The 23,668-nt window shown below is 36.3% G+C and overlaps 1 protein-coding gene across 7 annotated transcripts in view; it reads right to left on the bottom strand.

The window, feature by feature from the left end:
- The window catches only part of LOC143244737 (RNA-binding protein Musashi homolog Rbp6-like), a 189,039-nt gene that overhangs the window by 71,162 nt on the left and 94,209 nt on the right, over window positions 1-23,668 (bottom strand). For all 7 annotated transcript variants that reach the window (XM_076489934.1, XM_076489935.1, XM_076489936.1 and 4 more), the window contains one exon: window positions 12,592-12,640. In XM_076489934.1, coding sequence (XP_076346049.1) covers window positions 12,592-12,640 — 49 coding nt within the window. The remainder of the gene's footprint in view (window positions 1-12,591; window positions 12,641-23,668) is intronic.

The following is a 23,668-nucleotide window of genomic DNA, read 5'->3' as shown; positions in this document are numbered from 1 at the left end:
GCTATAATTATATCTTTCAGTGGCGGCGCCAGGATATTTTCATTGGGGGAGGGGTTGAGGTAAACTGTGGAGGGGCTTCCCAAAATGCCATCAATATAAAGTATAGATGGTAAATTATAATAATGTAAATACAAAGGTACATTTCAGAAATGTGTGCTATTTTGAACTACGTTTTCAATGCAGTTTTAATTGGAAACTCATACTCTGATTAATAATTCATTATTACAAATTAGAAATAATCTGTTTATGAAAATATGCGTATATGTAAAAGAGAAAGCTCACCTAAATTCCACCCAAGGTAATACATAATAATAAAGAAAATCAAGATTAGCTTAGATTGAACATTCAATATACCATTAAGAGTAAAGCTATAAATCAAAAGAAATATAACATAAAGACATAGTTTACATAGCAGAAACGAATTATCCCATGTGAGGTTAATACACTCTGAGGAAAAGTAAGGTCACTATCAGGCTAACTATCTTTCATCGTGTTTTGTTTAGAGTCAATATTACTTCAAAACAATGCACCTGTTCTGATGATTGGCAGCGAATGTGTTTCTAACAGTATCAATATCGAGTTGTTTTGTCCTCCTGGAGTTTACTGATAGGACAGCAAGGTTGCTGGTGCGGTTGTTACCATTGCTGTTGCGCAAGTATGTCTTAAGAAGCTTCAGACATGAGAAACTTCTCTCACGGGCAGCTGAAGTGACAGGCAGGGTCACAGCGATGCATACAAATTTGTGGAGATCCATGAAGGCATCCTTGTAAGGTTCCAGCATGGATGCAAGCTCCAATGGTGTGGATACTTCCTGCCCCTTGTCTTTCTTCATGGCAATTAGCCGGTTCAACTGGTGGACCTCCACTGCGAGGTCATCCTCTGCCACACCGTAGTTTGCTGCCATTCCTAAGAGTGCTTGCTTGTCCAGAAATGTGTAGTGTTTGGGGTTCAATGCAGTTGCACCCATCAGAACACTGCAGGCATCAGAGGAAAATCTTCTATTCAGCTCATTGAGCATCCTGTCTATGATGGCATAGAAGGTGTGTCTCCTGGCAACTGATGTTGGTTCATTTCTTTGGCCAGCCAGTACTAGATGTGATTATGAATTCGTCCAGGTGTCTGGGGGCAGATCGCTGTCCACCTTAACGCACCGTCTCAGTGTGTATTCCCACTTTCTTACATATATCCTCAGCAGACTCTTCAAAGTCTTTCCATGCTGCTTCAGTTCTCATTTCTGAGAGACCAGAGATGACAGATTGTAATAGGTCCTCTGCAGAGGCAAGCTGCAGGTCAGGTGACTGGAGGTGGCTTGATAGCTGTTTTGTCGTCAGCAGTAGTTTTTCTATGGCCACTAGACTGGTTACGAACTGCTGATCTAGGAGGATGCACAGGCCCTTTGATTCAGTGGCTCTGTGGACATTGTCCCCCTCCACAAGATGCTTTAGGGTTGTCACAATGGCAGGGAGGGTTATTTTCACAGCCAGACAAGCAGCATGTTAGCAGGCCCATCTTCTGTCTGACAGTCGCTTCAACTCTGGTTCACGGGTTCAAGCTCATTCTGTTCCTTCAGAAATTCTTCATGCACAACCAATGTAGAAAAGAATTTGTACAGCTTCTGAATTGTCACAAAGAAATCTGCTGCAGCCTGGACGTTGTGCACACAATCAACTAGCACAAGGTTGAGCCTGTGTGCATAGCAGTGGACATACACAGCCTGAGACACCTCTCTCCTGAACCTCTCCTGTACGCCACTGATGTGCCCTGACATGACTGCAGCTCCGTCATAGCACTGGCCAATGCAGACATTATGGTCAATAACACATTTAGCCAGAGTCTCCATGATTTTCTTGAGCAATGAATCTGCATCCAGACCCTCAGCAGCTGTGAAGTCCAGGAACTCCTCGTGAAAGCTCTATTGGTGGAGGTACCTTACCACAATAAACAGCTGTTCTTGTTTGCTCACATCCTTTGTTTCATCCATCATTAAAGCAAAATGCTCAGCTTCCATGACCTCTTTGCTGATATCTTCCCTGATCATTTCAGCTATGATGTCAAGCAGTTCGTTTTGGATATCATGATGCGTGTACTTGGCATTGCCAGGACTACTCAGCTTTTTCTTCACGATTTCATCATACCTGGAAATCATGTCAAGAAGTTCCAGGAAATTGCCCCTGTTATTTGACTGACTACCTTCCCTGTGACCTCTTTGGGCTTCATTCTGGCAGGCTGTGTAGAGCAGTGCATCTATCACAGCACTTATGTAATGTCGGTTTTTCTCCACAGTTTTAGTATGGCTTGCATCGAGAGCATGTTGGATCCTTGCACCCTTTGTTTTCTGCAATTTAAACTCTGCCCAAGCTTGCATGCCAAACTTGTGTCCTGCACAGTTACCATGGGACTTCAATGATGTGGTCGCCTTCTTCCAGTTCCGGAAGCCTTCATCGGTGAAGGACTTCTCAGTTTTACTGAAGTGTGTGTGACTGAAAAGATGACATGCGAAGCAGAATGCAGCATCTTGGGTCACAGAGTACTTCAACCACGAGTGCTGATCACGCCAATTCTTGTTGAATGACCTTGACTGGCCGCTGCATTCTGAGGCCGGGTATCTCTTCAAGTCTGGAAGCTGGCTCAGATCCTTGGGTCCTGATGGTAGTTTTTAACCCTGGGTGTGAGTGGTGCCCTCTTGCGGCTGGGGTCCCGCACTAATCGTGTCCGCATTCTCACCATCACGATCACCCCTTTCCTTCTCACTTGCACCACATATGTTTGTAGGACCATCTACTCGCTGCCTCTTCTTGGGTAGCAGGAGGTGTTGCATAATCAACCCTATGTGTAGTATGACCGGTTTATGTTTTGGTGGGTGATGTCTGACTCCTGTTTTGTGTGTTGGTGTCCTTGTTTGAAAAAGAGTCGCTGATTTTGATTTCCTTTTATTAATCCAAACTGAGTGTGTGTTCCAGTGTGAGGCCGAGTTCCAGAGAGAGCGAGAGCCGCGTAAACAAACATAACTCTCTTTTATACAGAGCGCGCGAACGTCAAAGTGACTCCGAGCCGGCTGACTGCTAGTGCCACTTCTTACTTCCAAGTTGTGTTAGTTTATATGAAACGAATGGGAATTTCTCTCCTTATATAGGCATTAGGGCTTACAAAGGATATTCATTTTAAACATCGAAATTGAAGGAAAAAAGATATAACATAGATACTATTGGGTCATTTCATGAATAAGGAACAAATAACAACTAAACATAGTTCAACATTATGAACAACTGCTCTGCGGCATTGAAATCACCAAATAATATTAATAGTACATGAAAATCCAGAACATATCCGTGAAATACTGTTAGAGAAAGTGTTTATCTTTAACCATATAGCACAAGTACTTAATTAGAGGGTAGTGATAATGTAAAATTACAGGGCTGATTAGGGAACACAAAGTCAGCTTTGATAGGACATGCTGTAAAGCTGTGGGCAGCTAATGGGAGTGAGCAAGGGGGTGGAGGTGTGCAGCTGGTATCTGGATCTCGATCGGGCTGAGCCGATCGTTAGCCGTACGCAGAGTGTACACCATGGTCAGTGGCTCGGTGATCATACGCTTAAGGCGTTCATGGCGGGAATTGCGCGCTCGAACAAAGCAAACCCACTGTCTGGATATTGAATAGTCATAGTAGCACCAAAACAAAATGTCTAAATTGCAGTTGGCCTTCACAGAAAGGCTGGTTTCTTCATAAGTTCACATTATTCATATAGGCCAAACTGTGATTGTGATATTGTTCTTATTATCATAAGTGTGACAAGCACCTGTTACAATAATGTAACTACTACATTACATTAAATTAGGTAGTTCTAAATAGCTCAATGACAATTTCAAAATTCATTTTAGAATTGTTTAGAAATATTATTTGGTCAGTTAACATGTAACGTTATTATCTAATCATGAGTATAACATTAATTGGATTGTAAGTCACAATTTTAATTATATGCCACAATCATCAGTTCAATTTTGGATGGCTGATACACAATGCAAAATGATCTCACAGAGGACACAACACCGGCTAAATGCTTCATAGTTTTGACCTATACACAATACACTTATACGTGCATGCTATGTTTTACTTTTCAATAAAAGAAAAATGAAATTAATAGGTAAATACCTGTGAAACCTTTGGTTTATCAAGTAAAATCCCTGATGATCTATTGTAACTTGAAATCAACGTGGTTGTCTAATCTTCGTCAAAGCTCAAGATAGAATGGCATTACACAGGGAGCGGCAATACAGCGCAGGAGTTTCAGTGCATTCAGAACGTTGTTATGGGACGCATGACACATACTACTGTCTTAATGAAGACGTTGAGTTCTACAGATTTATGTCTCTTTGATGTTAATTGTTAAGCAACAACGACGATTGTGTTTTCCATATTTTATGAATATATGTAGGTTACAATATTGGGGGGCGCCGCCAATGATATCTTTAAATAAGAACGTGTGTTACACTTATTATGGCTGCCGCTTTATTTCGGAGCGCATTTCAGTGATAACATACATAGCAGCAAATAGTATAACACTTAGTCACATAATATTTTAAATTATGTTTTATTTTTATATATTGTTTTGTAATGGTAAGTTTCACCAGACAGCAAAGCCATCTAACAAGAATTTAGTTTTCTTGCACACTTTTAATTTATGTGGCATTCACAAATAGAGGGATCAGCTTAAAGTCCGTGCTGCCAGTATATCTATTTTTATAGTGAAAGGAAAATAACAAATATGTTCTAACAAAATGTTCAAACAAAATAAAAATTACCATACTGAAATAAGCCTACGTAGGCTCAATTTGATGACCAAACTTTTAATAAATTACTATAGATGATGATTCTTGTCAGCGGGAAGAGAAGCGGATATATAAGTCTCAAAAGTCCTTTAATTAGGTGTTGCTTCTTTAAGGCAGGAGAGGGCGTATTCATAATTGTGGAAAGAGCGTTAAAATAGTTGTCAGCTATGTTCACAACTGTCGTTGAATTGTTTTAGTGAATTTTAGTGAACTATTTTCTAGATGCTTCATCGGAATATTTAGCGACACACAGTAGTTCAGCCTCATCACGCTGACTAATAGACAATTACATATTATTTGCATCATTGGCCTACTGCTGTAGCGACTCTGAGTTTAAGTTGAGCTTTATTATTAAATATAAGCCTGATTAATACACGTTTGTTGTTTGCTGTCAGTGCAATAACATTTTAACAAAACAGACTCGAGGTTGAACTGCGGCATTAATTATAGATCTCCTTTGTTAATTCAGTTATTATTAAAATAAAAATTATTATAAAGTAGTCGTCTCCCTTCTAGGTTATCGCATCACCTTTTCTATCGGAGTTCTATCACTTTCACTAACGTAAGCATTTCTTTTACTGTCAGCTTACTATAAGAATGATAAAATAAATATTCACTCCTATATATACTTGTTTATCATCGTGAAATACGTATTATCTACTAATGTTAAATGAGTTGGCGCAATTCAGAAAGACGTAATTACACGTGATTAAAACGGAGTATCCCACTGAAAAATAATTTTTATGTAATTCAAAAACGACCTTTTGTTGTAACACAATATTCTGTTTAGTTAGTTGGAGGAAAAAAACCCTCACAGCTGTAGTTTATCTTGATTCGTATTTTTTCTTTATAGTTGTTCAATTCAATGTATGTTTTGTTTATTATATACTAAAGATGCTCAGATATTAAACAGCCAGTGGCGTTTCCAGTATTTTAGTTCAGATTACGGGCTAGTAGGGGAAAAGTGTTAGTTTGAGGGTTGCAAAGAAATTAACACTTCCATGCCAATGGAAATCACAACGTAAAGAATTTCAAAAATTTTAAACGCTATTTATATATGTATATATATATAGCTTGCTAACCACTGATTACATAAATTATTAAGAGGCGATTGATTCAGCATTATAAAACAACAATGAATGACATATATCGTAATAAGCTGACAACCTGGACCAGTAACTGGAAGCTCTCGAAAAGGAGAAAATGCTGTTATCCCAGTTGGAGTCCCTTGAACCAGTTTATTTCACCCAGTGTTTGACATCTCAGGTTTTATTTCTACTTAGATATGTTTTTTTCTTCGTAATTGATGAGATGGTTTCACATGCTAGATCTTAAATTTATTTTTCGCTCTTCAAAATCTTCTTAAGATCACCAATTTTGCGTGCACCTGCAGCCAAGCAACGTATGGTGGAAAGGGAGACAATATTTGTTTGGCTCGTGTCGATAAAAAAAATCCATCTCGAATAAGCTTTGGGATTCTGCTGTGGCAGGATTCCTGAAAACTCTGGCTGATCCCTTATCGAGCCAGACCATGCCCTCGAATACCCTCGTGTGATATGTAACAGTAAAGATAACACACGAAGATGAAAGGCTTAAGAGTCTACTTTAATTACGGTAGCTTCTTGGTGATGGGGTGAGTTATCATACTCACTAAACAAGTTCAAACAAAGACTGCTTGGGTTTCTAAATACGTAGTTTCTATAGTCTGGATTGGAGATTAAAGAAGAAATTTTCTCAGGTCTTGAAGGAGAGTATCAAATACATCAAATATCTGCAGTGTTCACAGCACGTTATATATTACACTAAACTTATATATGCCGGGGGAATCGCAATGACCGAAATGGTTTCTTGGTTATTAGCTCAAGATGATGTCTTATCAGAATAATGATTAAGTAATTTGCTCTTTTGATATTTTAGTTACATAAATAAAAAGAATGATTATGTTTACTGTCATTAGTATTTTATCTATATAATTAAACAATTACTGTGTTTACTGCCGTTGATGCTTTATCTGTACACGTTGCAAACAATAGCTGTGTTTATTACCGGTGATACCTTAGTTTTACAAGTAACAAAAAGTGTTTGGTCTTGCGGTATTTTAACCGTATAGGTAACGAACAATAACTCTGTTGATTACAGTTGATACTTTATCAGTGCAAGCAAAAAACACTGACTAACTTACTTTATACAGTTCTTTTCATTCAATACCGCTGGTTAATAACTACTCGCTATTTAATAATGTTTAATGCTGTTGATAGTTTAAGACTTTGTAAGTAACACATAATTACTGTTAACGTTTAAAACAACCAAGAGAAAGATAATAAACATTTAAGGAAAAGATCTAAGACATGACATTTACAATCTAGCTCAACTTGGAATAACATTTATGAACATTGTTTTTTGTTTGTTTTCGGAATTTCGCAAAAAGCTACTCGAGGGCTATCTGTGCTAGCCGTCCCTAATTTAGCAGTGTAAGACTAGAAGGAAGGCAGCTAGTCATCACCACCCACCGCCAACTCTTGGGCTACTCTTTTATCAACGAATAGTGGGATTGACCGTCACATTATAACGCCCCCACGGCTGAAAGTGCGAGCATGTTTGGCGCGACTGGGATGCGAACCCGCGACCCTCCGATTACGTGTCGCACGCCTTAACACGCTTGGCCATGCCGGGCCCATTTATGAACAGGGACTTTTCTTAATCTTATGTTTTGCGTAAAATATCATAGATGTCGCGTTAGTTAGACTTTTTTGTTTTGAATTTCGCACAAAGCTACTTGAGGGCTATCTGTGCTAGCCGTCCCTAATTTAGCAGTGTAAGACTAGAAGGAAGGCAACTAGTCATCACCACCCACCGCCAACTCTTGGGCTACTCTTTTACCACCGAATAGTGGGATTGACCTAACATTATAACGTCCCACGGCTGAAAGGGCGAGTATGTTTGGCGCGACGGGGATACGAACCCGCGACCCTCAGATTACGAGTCGCACGCCTTAATACGCTTGGCCATGCCGGGCCCGTAAGTTAGACAGTTTTTATTATTCACAACAGCCATTAGGATTTGATTAAAAATATAAAAACTGTAGCACATCTTAGAAATATTTCTACTCTTACTTTACAATCGGCCCGGCATGGCCAGGTGGTTAAGGCACTTGACTTGCAATCTGAGGGTCGCGGATTCGATTCTCCGTCGCACCAAACATGCTAGCTCTTTCAACCGTGGAGGCGTTATAATGTTACGGTCAATCCCACTATTCATTGGTAAAAGAGTAGCCCAAAAGTTCTGTCTAGTTTTACATGCTAACTTAGGAACGCCTAACGCAGATAGCCCTCGAGTAGCTTCGCGCGAAATTCAAACCAAACCTTTACCATCTTCCTGCTTGTCAAGTATAACCGTACTGATTAAAATATGCGAGTATCGCCATACGTATGACAATGTAAAGTGTTGTTATATAATGATTGTATACAGATATAACCGACTGCTATGTTCAAGTCTATACAGGATTCCAGGTAGATGTACCGATTAATTAAGTAAGCCCCTGTAATTCGCTTTCTCCAGCCGAGCTTTAAACTGCTTCTACGGCATTTCCAGTACAGTGATGACTACAGCCTTACATTAAGGATGATTTATATTATCATTAGGAAAAACACGCATTAGTGCTTTGCGTACACAGCGCTCGAGCACGTGAGGTGACCTGCAGCAGTCTTTTCCTTTTTTAATTCTCACGCTATTTGCCTTTAAGTCTCATTTAAAGTGTCAAACGAAACCCAACCTTTGCTTAGCAACTATTCTCTGCAGTTACTTGATTACTAACTATTCCTAACAGTTGATTAGTGACTATTCCCTATAGTTGCGTCATAACTATTTACTACAATCCATCAACAACTACTCTAATAGACAAACAAATTTAAGCTTCTTATTAATGTCCTAAGATTGATCTAGTTATGTTATTTTATCATGATTTGATAAAACATCATTGTCAGAAAAACCTTCTATAGATATAAATGCAACATCACACGTGTAACAGCGGGGTTCATTTTATTCAGACTTGTTTTAATAAATTACAGCTCGAATGTATTAATTGTCTATTATACCTTTCCGTCAAAGTAGTTTGTGTAGGCCTAATAATTTGTTTGTGTGTAAAATATACTCTTCAAAAAAAGAAACGCAAAAGGGATATTTTTGTTATTTTAAAGAGAAATATATGTAATAGCGTTATAAGCTCAGAGTATGTGATGTTACACGTGTTAAGGCACTGATTGTCAGACCAAAATGACAATAAAAGTTGTGCACTTTGAAAACGGAGGAAAACATCGGATTTTTCGCCAAAACGCATTCGTGTCCAATAAATTTGTTTGAGAAATCTGCATGTTTTGCAAGTGCAACATGTGCAAAATCCCTATAAAAGTGACGGGATCTCGGTTTCCATAGCTCAGTGTTAAGCCACCGACACGCAATACAGTTACGCCAAGACTGACTGAAGCACAACGCAACAACGCCATTGGTCGCTTGGAAGCAGGCGAATCTCGATCAGATGTTGCCAGAGCTGTGAATGTCCACCCAAGCACCATCACAAGGCTATGAAATCGTCACCAACAACATAGATCAACTCGTGACCGTCCACGATCTGGCAGACATCGTGTGACCACGCCCGCATAAGATCGCAACATCCGGTTACGTCACCTTCGGGATAGGACCACCACTGCGACGTCTACTGCCTCAACCATACCAGGGCTGCGTAGGATTTCCGATCAGACCGTACGCAACCGTCTACGAGATTCTTAGGCCCCATGTGCAACCCATCATGGTGAACGTCAACGACATTTTTCAACATGACAATGCTCATCCTCACACAGCCCGACTCAACACTGTCTTCTTGAGACACCACAACATCAACGTTCTTCCCTGGCCCTCCAGATCACCAGATTTAAACCCCATCGAACATCTTTGGGACGAGTTGGACCGACGTTTGCGACGGCGACAACCTCAATTGCAGACTCTACCTCAGCTTGCAGCAGCTTTGCAGGCTGAGTGGACAGCCATTCCACAGGATGTGATTCGTCATCTCATCGCTTCCATGGGCAGGAGATGCCAAGCAGTTATTGATGCTCACGGGGGGCATACTCGTTATTGACGTTGAGTGACGTTAAACTTCAACTAGTGAGCGTGGACTTCGCCTTTGCTGACTTTGGATGTTCAGCAGTGAATGTGCAAAGTTTCACACATGTCATACAGAACTGCCCGGAATAAACTTGTTAACAATTTGTCTCATATTTTGCCTTTTGCGTTTCTTTTTTTGAAGAGTATATATGTTTCCATTATTTAGGTATTTAGAGACTGAGCAGACTGTGAGGATAAATCTTGCACTCTTGAAAATTAATCATTCGTAAAGGCATTCGTGTAGAACGTACATAGTATATATTCAGTGCAATTACTTTCCCTCCAATTAGTATCGAGGAAGTATTTTAGAGCACACGATTATCGCGTGCGGTTCACATACGTGTATAAAATGTATGGTGTATAATTCCAGCAGAGTGAAGAACGCAAGGCTTGTATTGGGTTATATATCTCGTGACAATTTACAGTAATAATCAATAATTGATGTTCTTTTTTTTTTCTTTCACGTGATTTTAAGTAAAAAAGAAAAATATACTTGAATAAAATTAGACTAGTCTTCTGGCAAGACGCTAATCAAACATAATGAAATTCACAGTTTATGAAAACAAGGCCATTTTTAATAAAGGAGCCCCAAAATAAAGGTCTATCCTTGTTTTCTCGGTGTAATATGCAACTCAAACGCAAACACAAAAATTATAGTATTTTACAATTGTTAAATATGAGAGCAAATAATAGTTCAATACTTTTCAACTATCATTCAAGAACATGACACAAGCCACAGGTACAACCGCGTATCATACGCTCGAGAGGTGTTATATTTAATTTATTATAAACGAGCACAGTACAGCTTTATTATAACGCTTCCATCGAGAGCCATATGAACCGGCGAGCAATACAGATGTGGAATTGTTATAAGCTACTAGTCACGAAAGCACTCGTGCTGAACAATTACACACTGAACAGACTACTAAAGCAACCAATTCAATAAAATAACTGTCATTGAGCAATATCTTGGTTTCACCCGTACACAATTCTCAGAACTTTTTGCCCTCTCCACATAGTTAAACGCCCCCAGTGCCTGTAAACTTACAATGTTAGTAATCGGATTTGGTTGCTCGTGATGGGCAGAGCACAGATAGCCCATTGCGTTGCTTTGTGCTTAATTACAGGTAAAAGTTAAACCATATCCTCTTTAATTAAGTCAGTTATGACTAAATAAATGGAACCCCCGCTGGGTTCAAAGACAATAAACAGTTTTCTATACTACACATGGCTAGGAATCTGCCCATGTGACTGTAAATCTATTCTTTACAATGGACATATCGATGACACTTTCTTGCTATATTGACAATCGAATCACACTTCCAAATTCCTTTTTCATTTTAATTCCCAATATCAAATTCACCTTTGCTGACTTTGGATGTTCAGCAGTGAATGTGCAAAGTTTCACACATGTCATACAGAACTGCCCGGAATAAACTTGTTAACAGACTGGTTTGAATTTGATATTCACGTTTCTGGGCTGTGTAATCAGGACTTCCCGCTTTTGTCCCTTTATTTTGTGAGAGAGTGTAATGTGTTTAACCTCAGAACCCACGTGGCAATGTGCTAAGCAGCAGCTGATATTAAGCTTTTATTAAACTCTTGTAAACCAAGGTGTCATAGCATTATATCTGAGAAAGGGTTATTAGCAATGTCGTTATAATAAGAGTGTACTGTACATAATAATTGTTATGATTATTTCTGATATGGACGCATGTTTGTTAAACCATAAGATATTTCAACAGACTGGTATACACTTTGAAACTCTTCAATGATAACAAAAGATGCGACAGCTGCCAAACATGATTTTCGTCTTTTTTATTACAGGCCAAAAAATGTTATCTTATTTTTGTTTCGCCAGCTTAAGCGATACATTATAGCATTAAGTTTATTAATTGTTCTGACTTACTGTAAAAGCCCTATTGAATAACTTTTTACATGTTGTTTATACTTACACCAAACGATACTTCTAGATGTAGGTTAAAGAGGTCTATCAGTGTACTAAATTTGAAAAAAAAATCATTAAAGTTAAGTATGTTTTTCTATCAAATAAAGGCCCGAAGAAAAAGAAAAGAAAAATGGAAGAAATTCAATCAAAATAGAAAATGTTTTAACTCAGTTATTTCCGAATGAATTACTTTGAAATTTTGTATGTGTAGTAAGAGTCCAGTACTTTGTATTACCACTGTCCGAGATACAGAAGGTGGAATATCGCTAAACTATCACTCCTGTTTATAACACACAATGTGTGCTGCAGTAGGTTGTTTTGGCCAAATGACGCGATACCATGTGGTTTGATATTGAATATTACAGATAATGTGTTATTTTTAGTTCAATACACTTTTTGTTCTCTATAGTTACATTTTAGAAGAACGTACCTGTTTAAAATAGTTTGAATGAGTTGTATTTTGTATATATGTTGAACACATCCATTTAAACCTGTTTGTAAATGTGGGAGATGATTTGTCAATTTCCAAAACGAGCCATATTATATATCTCCATACAACCCAGGGAAATTTGTAGGCTCTAATAGTTGTAGAAGAAGCATTGAACAAACTGACAAATAACCTAAATAGCCGCAATAGTTGTAAGGAAATTCTTACCTCGATGCCGATTGGTTTGTTTGTCAAACATAAGCATTGCATCTTCTATCTGTAAGGTAGAAAATATTCGATTAGAAAGCGTTTCATAATCATTGATTTGATTAATATTAATTAAAAATCACAATAACAAGTTGACACAAGCTCTAATATTTAATGTGACATGTACTGTAATCTTCTATTTTTTCACCTATGAACCACTACAATCTGAGTTAGTGGTTTCTATTACAGTATTAATAAGTGACACATTCTTCTGTGTGCTGCTCTTGTTCTAAAGTATGGGTTCTCTCTTACATTACAGTTATCAGTTATTGTACTCAGAAACAAATAAAATATCTAACACCTACTAGATGTTGCAAATATAAAGGTGTCCAATGTGGATGTCATAACTTATTAAATTCCAAAAAAAAGAGGAAATTGTTATTTCAGCTTCAAGTTAAGTAAATTTAACTCAGCACGTTACACGTGTGGCTCTGCCTTTGTAACAGGTAAAGTGTACGAGAGATAACGTGAAGGAAACGAGTAATATTTAAAGTCTTACGTTTTAACAAAAGTCATTTACTAAAAGAAGCTAGTCTTCTCAAACAGAGCTTAATAAATCACTAGATAGAAGAAAAAAAACACCAACTTTATCTATTAATAACTTTTGGAAGAAGCAAGACGATCCCCAACAAGTTGATGTTTAGGTTCCTTCTGGAGATGCTGATAAGAACAATTCCAAAACCTAATTCCAAATATACTTCAGTGTCTAACTTTAATGTTTTTTCTTTTTACAGAAATAGAATAATCGCTCATAACATCACATTATGACAAATACCGTGGGCGGCATTTTGTAGCAATATCATCCTCAACAGCGCCATCTGGATCAATACTATTTATTACTTATTACCTGAAGAAGCTAAATATATTTTGTTAGAATAAGTGATCGGATGTATTGATAACGCTAAAACTCGATGGTTAAACTCCGTAATGGAACCTTTGTTTATAAACGCAAAAACACAACAAACAAATGTACATTTCATTTACATCTATTTCACATCCAAAACTCAGAACTTTATTACAGAAAGTAACATATTTACACATTTTCCTGATTCCATATCTCTTTTTGACATGGTTACGATGAGTAAGCTAACAAGGACGCGCTCAACAATCAACTTAATTAAATTATCAGACTAAAAACAGCATAGTGTAACGAGTTGTTTCTACCAACAACGAACCTATCCTGATACATCATTTATTTTTACGTTTTACGAAGAATTAACGCCAGGAGATATTGTCATAGTATTATAGTGGAAAGAGTGAATGTTAATTAATAAAGTGATTTTCGGAAGAATGAAATATATACAGCAGTAGGTCTCATCCTCATAGGAAATACGAGTGTTATGTGATGGATAGAGCATAACCAGCTGGTTAGTGTGGTGATATATGGCTCCGATTTGCGTCCCGTTGTCGTATAAAAATCGCACTCTGCACTTTGGGGTGGTAGGTGCATTATAACAGTATCTCAACAGTTAGGGGTGAGAGTTTTTGACTAGCAGCTTTCCTTCTAGTTCATCAGATTAAAATTAGGAACGATTAATGCAGATAATCCTTGTTCAGCTTTGGAGGAACATTATAAACAAACTTGTGTCATGACACAGAACGCTCTACAAGTTTCAGGAATGAACAGCCACCGTGTACTTGTAATTAATTAACCTTTTGTTGAAGAATTTTGTGAAATACTTTCTAACCTCAGTTACACTTATTCTCTGACTTTGTTCTTTTCAGCGTTTTAAACATGTTAGGAACAACCACATCCCACAATCTAAACAAAATGTTTAAAGCGCAACTATAATGTCTTACGTTTCTTGCTCAACAGAATTAATCAAATTCTAAGTTGGGAAGGAAGACATACGCAGCCTAAATATCTTTACTGGTATTTATAAATTAAGAATGCTCCACTTGGAATGTATATATATATATAAATGTGATCTTAGCTATTTGTCTAGTTACCTAGGTGAATAGTTAGCATTTTGTTTATTGACTCACACCACTAAAAACCGGGGTTCGATATCCGTCGTGGGCAGAGCACAGATAGCCCATTCTGCAGCTTTGTGCTTAATTTTGAACAAACCCAAACTTCACCGGTGTAAACACAAGTTTCATTTGTTTCCTACATCTACACTGAACTATATTTCGAACTATATTTTTTATATAATAAATGCTTTATCTAATAATCATAGTTTGTTTTCAATAATCAAGAAAGTGTTGTATTTGTATGTATTGTGTGAGTAATAATAAACCTTTTAATATACACACAAAAAAAATAAAATAAAGGAAACTATATTTGTCATCTGAATTGGACTTTATTGTTAGGGTGCCTGATTCGAAATATACGAGTCGCGGGTTCGAATCTTTTCATCGAACATGCTCGCCCTTTCAGCCTTGAAGGCGTTATAATATTACGGTAAATCCACCTTTTCGTTGGTGAAGAGTAGCCCAACAGCTGGCGATGAGTGGTGTTGACTTTCTCCCCTCTAGTCTATCACTTCTGAATTAGGGACAACTAGAGCAGAAAGCCCTCGAGAAGCTTTGTGCGGAATTCAATAAATAAACATATAAATTATCATCTGAATTACTTACTGTCGCAGAATTTCTAGCTAATCGTGCTCACTAACCCTATATTTGTTACTTTATGCCACTTCATATAAGAGTATTCCGGTAGTTTAAAACATAAGTCTGCATTACATCTTTAATTTCTCTTTTAACCCTGCATCTTTAAGGCCTAATATACTTTTTTTACTACATGATTTATTCAGTTTTTTAGGGTTTTAAACGAGAATAAGAATGTGTAATAATATTTTAACCATACTATGTCTGCCATATTCATTGTTTACGCCACGCTTCGCTCAGTACAGAGTTCATCAGGATACACACAGGGTAGTTGGCGGTCGAACCACTGTTTATGCCGTTTGCTACATGTACATTTATGGTGTGAATGCCTCATCTAATCTAGGGAAGCATAATTACAATTAATTATACTTGTCATAAAACGTTAGTATTATGATCTTTAATTTTTAATACTATATTATTTATTCAGTCTCTTAGGGTTTTTCATGAAGAAGAAAAATGTATAATAGCATTTCAACCATATGATGTCCATCATATCTATCGCCGACGACAGCATCAGTTTTAGGAACACAAGAAATGTTAAATTGAACTATATACGTTTAGTATAGCTGATGGACTGAATGTTTGCCTAGCAGTTAACGTAACGGGTTAGAAATCCGAGGATTTCATGTTCAAAAAGTGGTTATACTACTTATGCTTCGCCCTTTCAGCTGTAGAGTCATTATAAAAGAGATAGTCGACCTCGCTGTTTGATTAACAGTAGGCACTTCCTTCAGCTGACTAGTTAATTGTCCTCTCTGTTGTCCGTAGATGATAATTACGCACAGTTTGGCCTCAGCTACAGAGTTCCATTTAGCTCATTATATGCACAAGGTGAACAAATAACTATAATAATAATATAGCTCAAATGAGCAATTTAATGTTTTCATTTGGAGTTAATAAGGGCGGCAAAAGACCTGGAACCTTGGATTATTCTACACTGTTTACGTACATAATTATGACCAATTTATCGCAAACATACAAGTTAGAACATTTTCTAAAATATTCATCATTATATATTTCCTGAACGATGTTAATTTGAGTAAAATGCATTGTCGGAATTTCAATTAGATACAAAATCCTTATTGTTAAAGAAAAAATAAAAAAACCTCGAATGCGATGAAACTGAATCGAAGTCACTTGAAAATAAATAAATCGCGATTAACAAGTATCGTGAACAAGATGTGAAAGAAACTACATTAATATGATAAAAATATCTAGATAGTGGTATACAGATTCACAGAACTGTATTTAAGCATTCTGAATATAACGTCTACACACTGTTCTTCAGATATTGGCAAAATTTCTATTTCAAAACAAAATAAACAAATAGAATGAAGCTTCTTATTCAATGATTTTACCTGCTGACAGCTGGTTGTATCGTACGGATTCATGGCTAAACTGAACATTTGGAGGTTTAAAAGTAATCCCAATGTTTCAAACTACTAACGTCGACATGAGTGACGTGAATCAAAATCAATCTCCACAAAAATCACTACACAGAAGCAGAAATACAGATGTATATATATATAGCTTTAATGAAATATGTTGATTTAGTTTGTTCTAAAAGAAGTTTGATAACTGAGGTTGTCTACTTCGGTTTAAACTACAGACGAAACTGATTAACGCTGAACCAGAACGTGCATATGATTTACAACACAACCTTAATCCTCCTACAAATATAAACGTTTTATACGAAAAGCATTGATTCTGTCCTCTTTTTAACTCATGCTTTAAATAAAACATGATATCTAATTTCTTTACATTAATATACCAGAGCAGTACACATTAACATTTAAATATGGTCTGCGTATCCGTGTTTCACTCGTTCTACACCACTCCTCCAAGTTAAACTAGTGAATAATTACCGTTTTTATAGACCTCATTTTGCTTCGCAATCATTTTAAATGTCACGGGTGTAATAGTTTGAAATCTATAACCTACATACAAAGAAATCGTTATCCTCAGAGAAAGTGTGTGTGTGTTTTTCGTATAGCAAAGCCACAAAGGGTTATCTGCTCAGCCCACCGAGGGGAATCGAACCGCTGATTTTAGCGTTGTATATCCGGAGACATACCGCTGTACTAGCGGGGGACCGTCAGAGAAAGAGAAAATATTTACAAATAAAATTGCAGCTTTCCTCTATGGTTAACATTTGTTATACCGTTTTAATTTCGGTATTAACTCTAAAGGAAATGGAATTTACCTGCTAAGACAGGAAACTAATTTCAAAGTTAAAAAACGGAACAACGGGAAAAAGTATTTACAGTTTAACGAAAATTGGACAGAAGTTTAATCGAAACAAACAGAAAGCACTTCCACGTGAAACGTACAGCTTAATAAAATCAATTTCACCAATTTGGATCAACTACACTTAAGTGTTCTAAAGTTTCTATAGGTCTATAGTAACCTTAAAAAGATGATTCATAGAAACTTGTATTTTTCGTACATGAAGTAAATAGGTAAACATTTAGTGGTTTTACAAAATACAGTGAAGTAACTGATGACTTTTTAACGGAATTAACAAGAATGGCAAAGAACAATGTCATTTTGGGCGCTATTTATAAATGGCTTCATTATAGTTAAACTTATAATTTGACTACGTATTTTATTATCATTATATGCAAGATTTAAATAAGAAAAAAATCATAATTCTAGTTTCACCGACGCTATTGCTACTTAAAGCTAGTTTTCTTACAGAAACCTGGTGCGACTTTAAAATGCTCAAGTACAGGGTGAAACAATAATTACTAGCTAATAATAAATGCTAATTAGATAACAGTAACATGTAGAATACTCAATGCTTTGTACACTATAAATCAGTGTCTTTTGACAGTCAACCCTATATTAAGTATGAAGTGAAGGAACAAAAACACTATATCTACAAGTCATCTGAAACCATACATGAAGAAACACTTGGCATAGTCGCTCTATCTTCAGCGTATATGCTATTCAGAGCGCCTCAAAGTCGAAAACAGACGAAGAGCCAAAAACAGAGATTTCTTATTTTTAGTTCATCATCATCGTTCTTCTACAGGCCTAGAGCCTGCCTGGTTCTAGCAGTAACTATAATTTTATAATCATTTGATAGAGCAAAACAAGCCTCATTATCTTTGATTATCCATTTTATTATTATTCTGTGTAAAATTTACAAAGCTTTAAATTTACTCCATAACCTAGTATCCCACGTACACCATCTGATACAAAAAGTAAACCAACAAGTATTAGGAAACATTTATCTCTGAATAAGAAAAGTTATATAGAGCTGGCTACTGAACTTGAAGAATAGAACCAAACGAGATAGGGATGGACGTGAACATAACGCTTGATTGGGCTAATGATCACATGGCAGAGTAAACCGTCTTGTCTTTACATGGAAAATGAAATCCCTACGTTAAAATTTATAACATGATTACCTATTTTATTATTATTGTATGCAAAAGTAAAAAACAAAACAACAACAAAAACTATGATTTTAGTGTAACCGATGTTATCATACCTTGAAGCTACCGAAATTGTTTCGTTAAAAAGCTTGAGTACAGGAATTACCAGCCAATAATAGATGAAAATTAGATGACTGTAATATGTAGAAAACTCAATGTTTTTCATACATTACAATCAGTGTCTTTAGGGAGCCAACCCCTATATTACATATAAAGCATTTTCCTTCGTCTTCATCTTTCTTGAAGAGGCCTAGCGCCTTCCTAATCAGTGATGACGAGAAAACCCACTTGTAGACAAAAGTATATATGTAAAAATAGCTTAGTTTGGGTTGTGAAAATTTTTATGTAAAGGAGCGAACAACGTTTCGACCTTCTTCTGTCATCGTCAGCTATCGGTCAGTTACCTCTTTCTTTCTCTGTGAACCTGACGATGACCGAAGATGGTCGAAATGTTATTCACTCCTCTACATAAAAATTTTCTCAACCCCCAGCCGTTTTTACATATATATATTTTAGCGCCTGCCTAGTTCTAGCAGTAACTATAATTTTATCATCATTTGATAGGGCAAAACAGTCTTTACGATCTTTGACTATCTATTTTACTATTGTTCTAAGAAAAATTATTAGGCAATAGAATACACTCTATACCAAAACATGGATGAAAATGGCACATCGCTTGATCCAGCTGATGATCAGATGGCAGAATAAGCTGTCTGGACTTCACATGGAACATAAAAGCCCCACATTACTGAATTCCTCACTGGCAAATCAAACACAACCAGAATTTCCAATTGTAAAATATTACTCTATTGTACAATAGTTACAAAAGTAGTGTTTTAAGGTTAAGTAAAGAAAAGGTATGATAATGAAAGCTAAGATTATGTTCAAACGCCATGTTATCGATAGACATGTAAAGTTGAGACGGTTTAGTCTACTATGTAATCATCAGCTGGATAAGGTGATGTGTTCATTTTCATCTCTTTATTAATTTGGTTCCTTTTTTTAAGGTTTAGTTATCAGCTCTATACAGCATTTTTATTTAGCGATAACATTTTTTGCCTAATATTTGTTAAATATCAGATTATATTGCGGTATATAGTACTAAACATCAGATAAACATCCAACATATATATTTCAATAAACAGGATTATACTGTGATATCAAATATATTTCAGTATACGGAACTATATTGTGGTATATGGTACTAAACACCAGATGCACGGCAGTAAAAAGAATTATACTGTGGCATAACCTGCGATAGCAAACTGATACAAATTTAGTAGAGGGTATTTTTTGGAACAAACTACCACATTCTCTTCAACAGTCCCTGATGGATTAGCGGTGAGTATACGGACTTACAACGTTAAAGTCTAAGATTCGATTCTCCACGATGGAAAGACCATAGGTAACCCATTGAGTAGCTTTGCGCTAAACAATAAAGGTTTGTTTGACATAGTAATTGAAAAGTTTAACAATAAAAGACTAGATTTTCAATGAATCTTGTAAGGGTCCAAGTTCAACATAACCATATAATGAATTTGAACATTCAATTTTTAATATGTATATTTTCTCGGATAATCCTCCTACTTCTCTATGTTTCCCCCCAGTCTTGCCTTGGCGGATGCCTGTTTAAGGTTTGCTAGTATAAATGGAAAAGTCGAGAAGGGTTACTTCGATCCACTTCTTGATTTAACTCTGATAAACACCACAATATTAAATATATTTAATTTCACGTAAAGCTATTTGAGGGTTGCCTGTGCAACTCGCCCCTAATTTGAAAGTGATAGCTAAAGGGAAGGTAGCTAGTCAACATGATCCACCACTAACTCTTTACCAACGAATAATTGGACTGACCATTACATTATAACGCCTCACAGCTGAATGGACGAATATGTCCGATGACGAGTTTTGATTCTGCTAGCCACAGATTGTAAGTCGAGTGTTCTTACCATTAGGCCATGTGGTGTTAAAATAATAATGAATTTCAAGCATAATCTTATAATGAACGCATGGTTTCAATACATATATTAAACGTGAAAGAGAAGTCATGTTTTTTGTCAAGAAGGGTATGGGAAAATACATTTATACTTGCTTACAGGAAATACTTATACATGCGTTGTACATTTAGTGCATGCATAGACATACATATACACACACGCATATGTGCATGTATACATATATATATTTACATAAATATGCCTACGTTTGCTCACGTATCAGTCTTCACTTACTATATTTTCAAAGTAATATTACATGTTTACCAACATTCCAGTTTCATAACATGAACTGCATGAAAATAGGTTAGGTATGAACGAAACACATCCTCACTAGGGGCCTAACGTTTGGGATCTTTCAGATTATCAAAGTTCGTGATCATAATTTAACAAAAACACTCGTTCACTAAACAGTTCCTGGGTTTCGTTCTGCCCGTCTGATGTTTTAAATATGGGATGATAGTGAGAAAAACGGAATTGCAATCGTTGATTACACGTGGAACATTACTCTTGCAGGTACCACAAAATATTCTCCATTATGGTGTGTTGTCCCTTTGATGAAAATTAGAGTGAAGAAGTTTTGTTTAGTTCTTGTATGTATGTGATTATTTGATAAACAAAGACAGAAATGTTCTGTTGTTTAGTTCTTGTATGTATGTGATTATTTGATAAACAAAGACAGAAATGTTCTGTTGTTTAGTTCTTGTATGTATGTGATTATTTGATAAACAAAGACAGAAATGTTCTGTTGTTTAGTTCTTGTATGTATGTGATTATTTGATAAACAAAGACAGAAATGTTGTTGTTTAGTTCTTGTATGTATGTGATTATTTGATAAACAAAGACAGAAATGTTCTGTTGTTTAGTTCTTGTATGTATGTGATTATTTGATAAACAAAGACAGAAATGTTCTGTTGTTTAGTTCTTGTATGTATGTGATTATTTGATAAACAAAGACAGAAATGTTCTGTTGCCTCCATATAACAAATAGCTACGACAGTCAAGAAAAATGCAAGATAAATAAATAGCTTGGAAACAAGATGGAACACAAGTAGCCAGATATTTGAGAAGTAATTGTAGAAACACTTTCTTTGTTAGCAGTTAAGCACAAAGTTACACATTGGGTTATCTGTGCTCTGCCTCCCATAGTTATCGAAACACTGTTTCTAGCGTTGTAAGTCCACAGACATCCCGCTGTACCACTGGGGAGCAGTCGAAACGATTGTATACCCGTTTTATCATTTCGTATCGTTCAATAGAACGCACGTTTCTTCGTTGTTGTAATGTTTAGGGAAAAAGGGCACTGTTTTAAACTTTACCATTTAGGAATGTGAAACGTTTTTTTTGTTATTTTGTACAATTTTTTAATTTTATGCTGTTAGAAAAATGCATGTGTTCAATTTTATATCATTTATATCATTTAAAGACGTGAAAGGTTTTTTTTATTTAGTTATTCCATAGATATTTCGCGAATTTTTATTATTTGTTTATTCAACTTTTTTAATATTCATCAAGACTGTGCCCGATTAACACGTAGATGGTTATTGCAATTCCCTAACTACTTTGTTTCTGTCATCGAAACGTTTTCCGTCTCTGATATAACGTTAAGAACCATTCCATGTTAGCTTGGTGGTAAGAGCGCTTGATTCGTAATCTGCATGTAGCGGGTTCTTACCCACTTCATCGAGTATACTAGTCTTTTTGGACATAGTGGTGTTACAATGTGATGCTCAATCCCACTGTTTGTTGGTAGCAGAGTAGCACAAGAGTTGGCGATGGATGATGTTGAATAGCTGTCTTCCCTCCAAGTTTACACTGCTAAATTAGGGACAGCTAGCGCAGAGAGCCCTCAAGTAGCTTTGCATGAAATTTAAGACTACACTGTGACGTTATATAGACACTCAAGAATCTCGGAGAGCCTCATAAACACATCAGAAAAAATAATTCGAAAAACACAAAATTGCAACAATTACACAAAATGGAAATCACACAAACTGTTACAGACAAAATACAAGAAACTAAGGAGGGAGTACACGATAAAAAGAGGTCACCAAACAAAAACTTAGATTAGTACACTAAGAAACCAAATCAGAAATGAAATAAAATATTAAAATTAGAGCACAAATAAACAGAAAGGAAGTACTTTTAAAGCTAGAAAAATACCTTTTAAACACTAGACAACCGAATCACGAATAATCACTTTTTAACGTAGTAAATAATTACCTAGAAATGAATATTTTTCTAAACATCCAACACTTGGCACTACAGACCACATACGACCATATACTCACAACTTCAGAAGTCATAAATAACAAAAAAAAAAACACTTATATTCAAAGCACTAAAACAGGAGAGAATATAGGACATACCAATAAAAAAAAATGATCCTCTGAGATTTTACAACCATACATAAATACTACTCAACGTATCTATCAAACCAGGCTATATATCGACCGCTTGGAAACAAATTGATATTCCTATGGTACCGAAGGAGGGTAAACCAGCGAATAACCTTAAAAACTACAGACGTATTAGTATAACCAGTTACATACAACTAATGTTAAAGGAAATAGAATGATTCCATGACAAATGGAGGGTCAAAATAAACACACATAAATTTACGCAGATAATATTATTTCCAAAATCAATTAATGAAACCAGAACAAATCCTCCTCGACATCTACGTGGAACACTCCTCGCAGTCGCCACATCTACAGAATTTTCAGGATTAACTTACGATTCAAAACTTGCGTGGATTAAACATATTAAGAGTGTCTTAATTCGGAACTAGTTTATAATAGCGTATCTTGTGTATCTGGCGAGTAGTGGTCAAGGAGCTTCACCAAACACAAGGTCAGTCATAAAATGCTTAAAAGTTTCCAACATAGAGATAGAACATCTACCGAAACACTCACAAAAGTCTATAAAGTAACCTGTACAACAAATTCCCTTCAGACTCCTTGAAAACTCGCTCAAATTGTAAGGAAAACGAAA

Source organism: Tachypleus tridentatus, chromosome 2 (assembly GCF_004210375.1).
Source record: "Tachypleus tridentatus isolate NWPU-2018 chromosome 2, ASM421037v1, whole genome shotgun sequence".
In the NCBI taxonomy this organism is placed as follows: Eukaryota; Metazoa; Arthropoda; class Merostomata; order Xiphosura; family Limulidae; genus Tachypleus; species Tachypleus tridentatus.
Note: the sequence above shows the minus strand (reverse complement) of the source record. Positions and strands in the feature narration are given on the sequence as shown.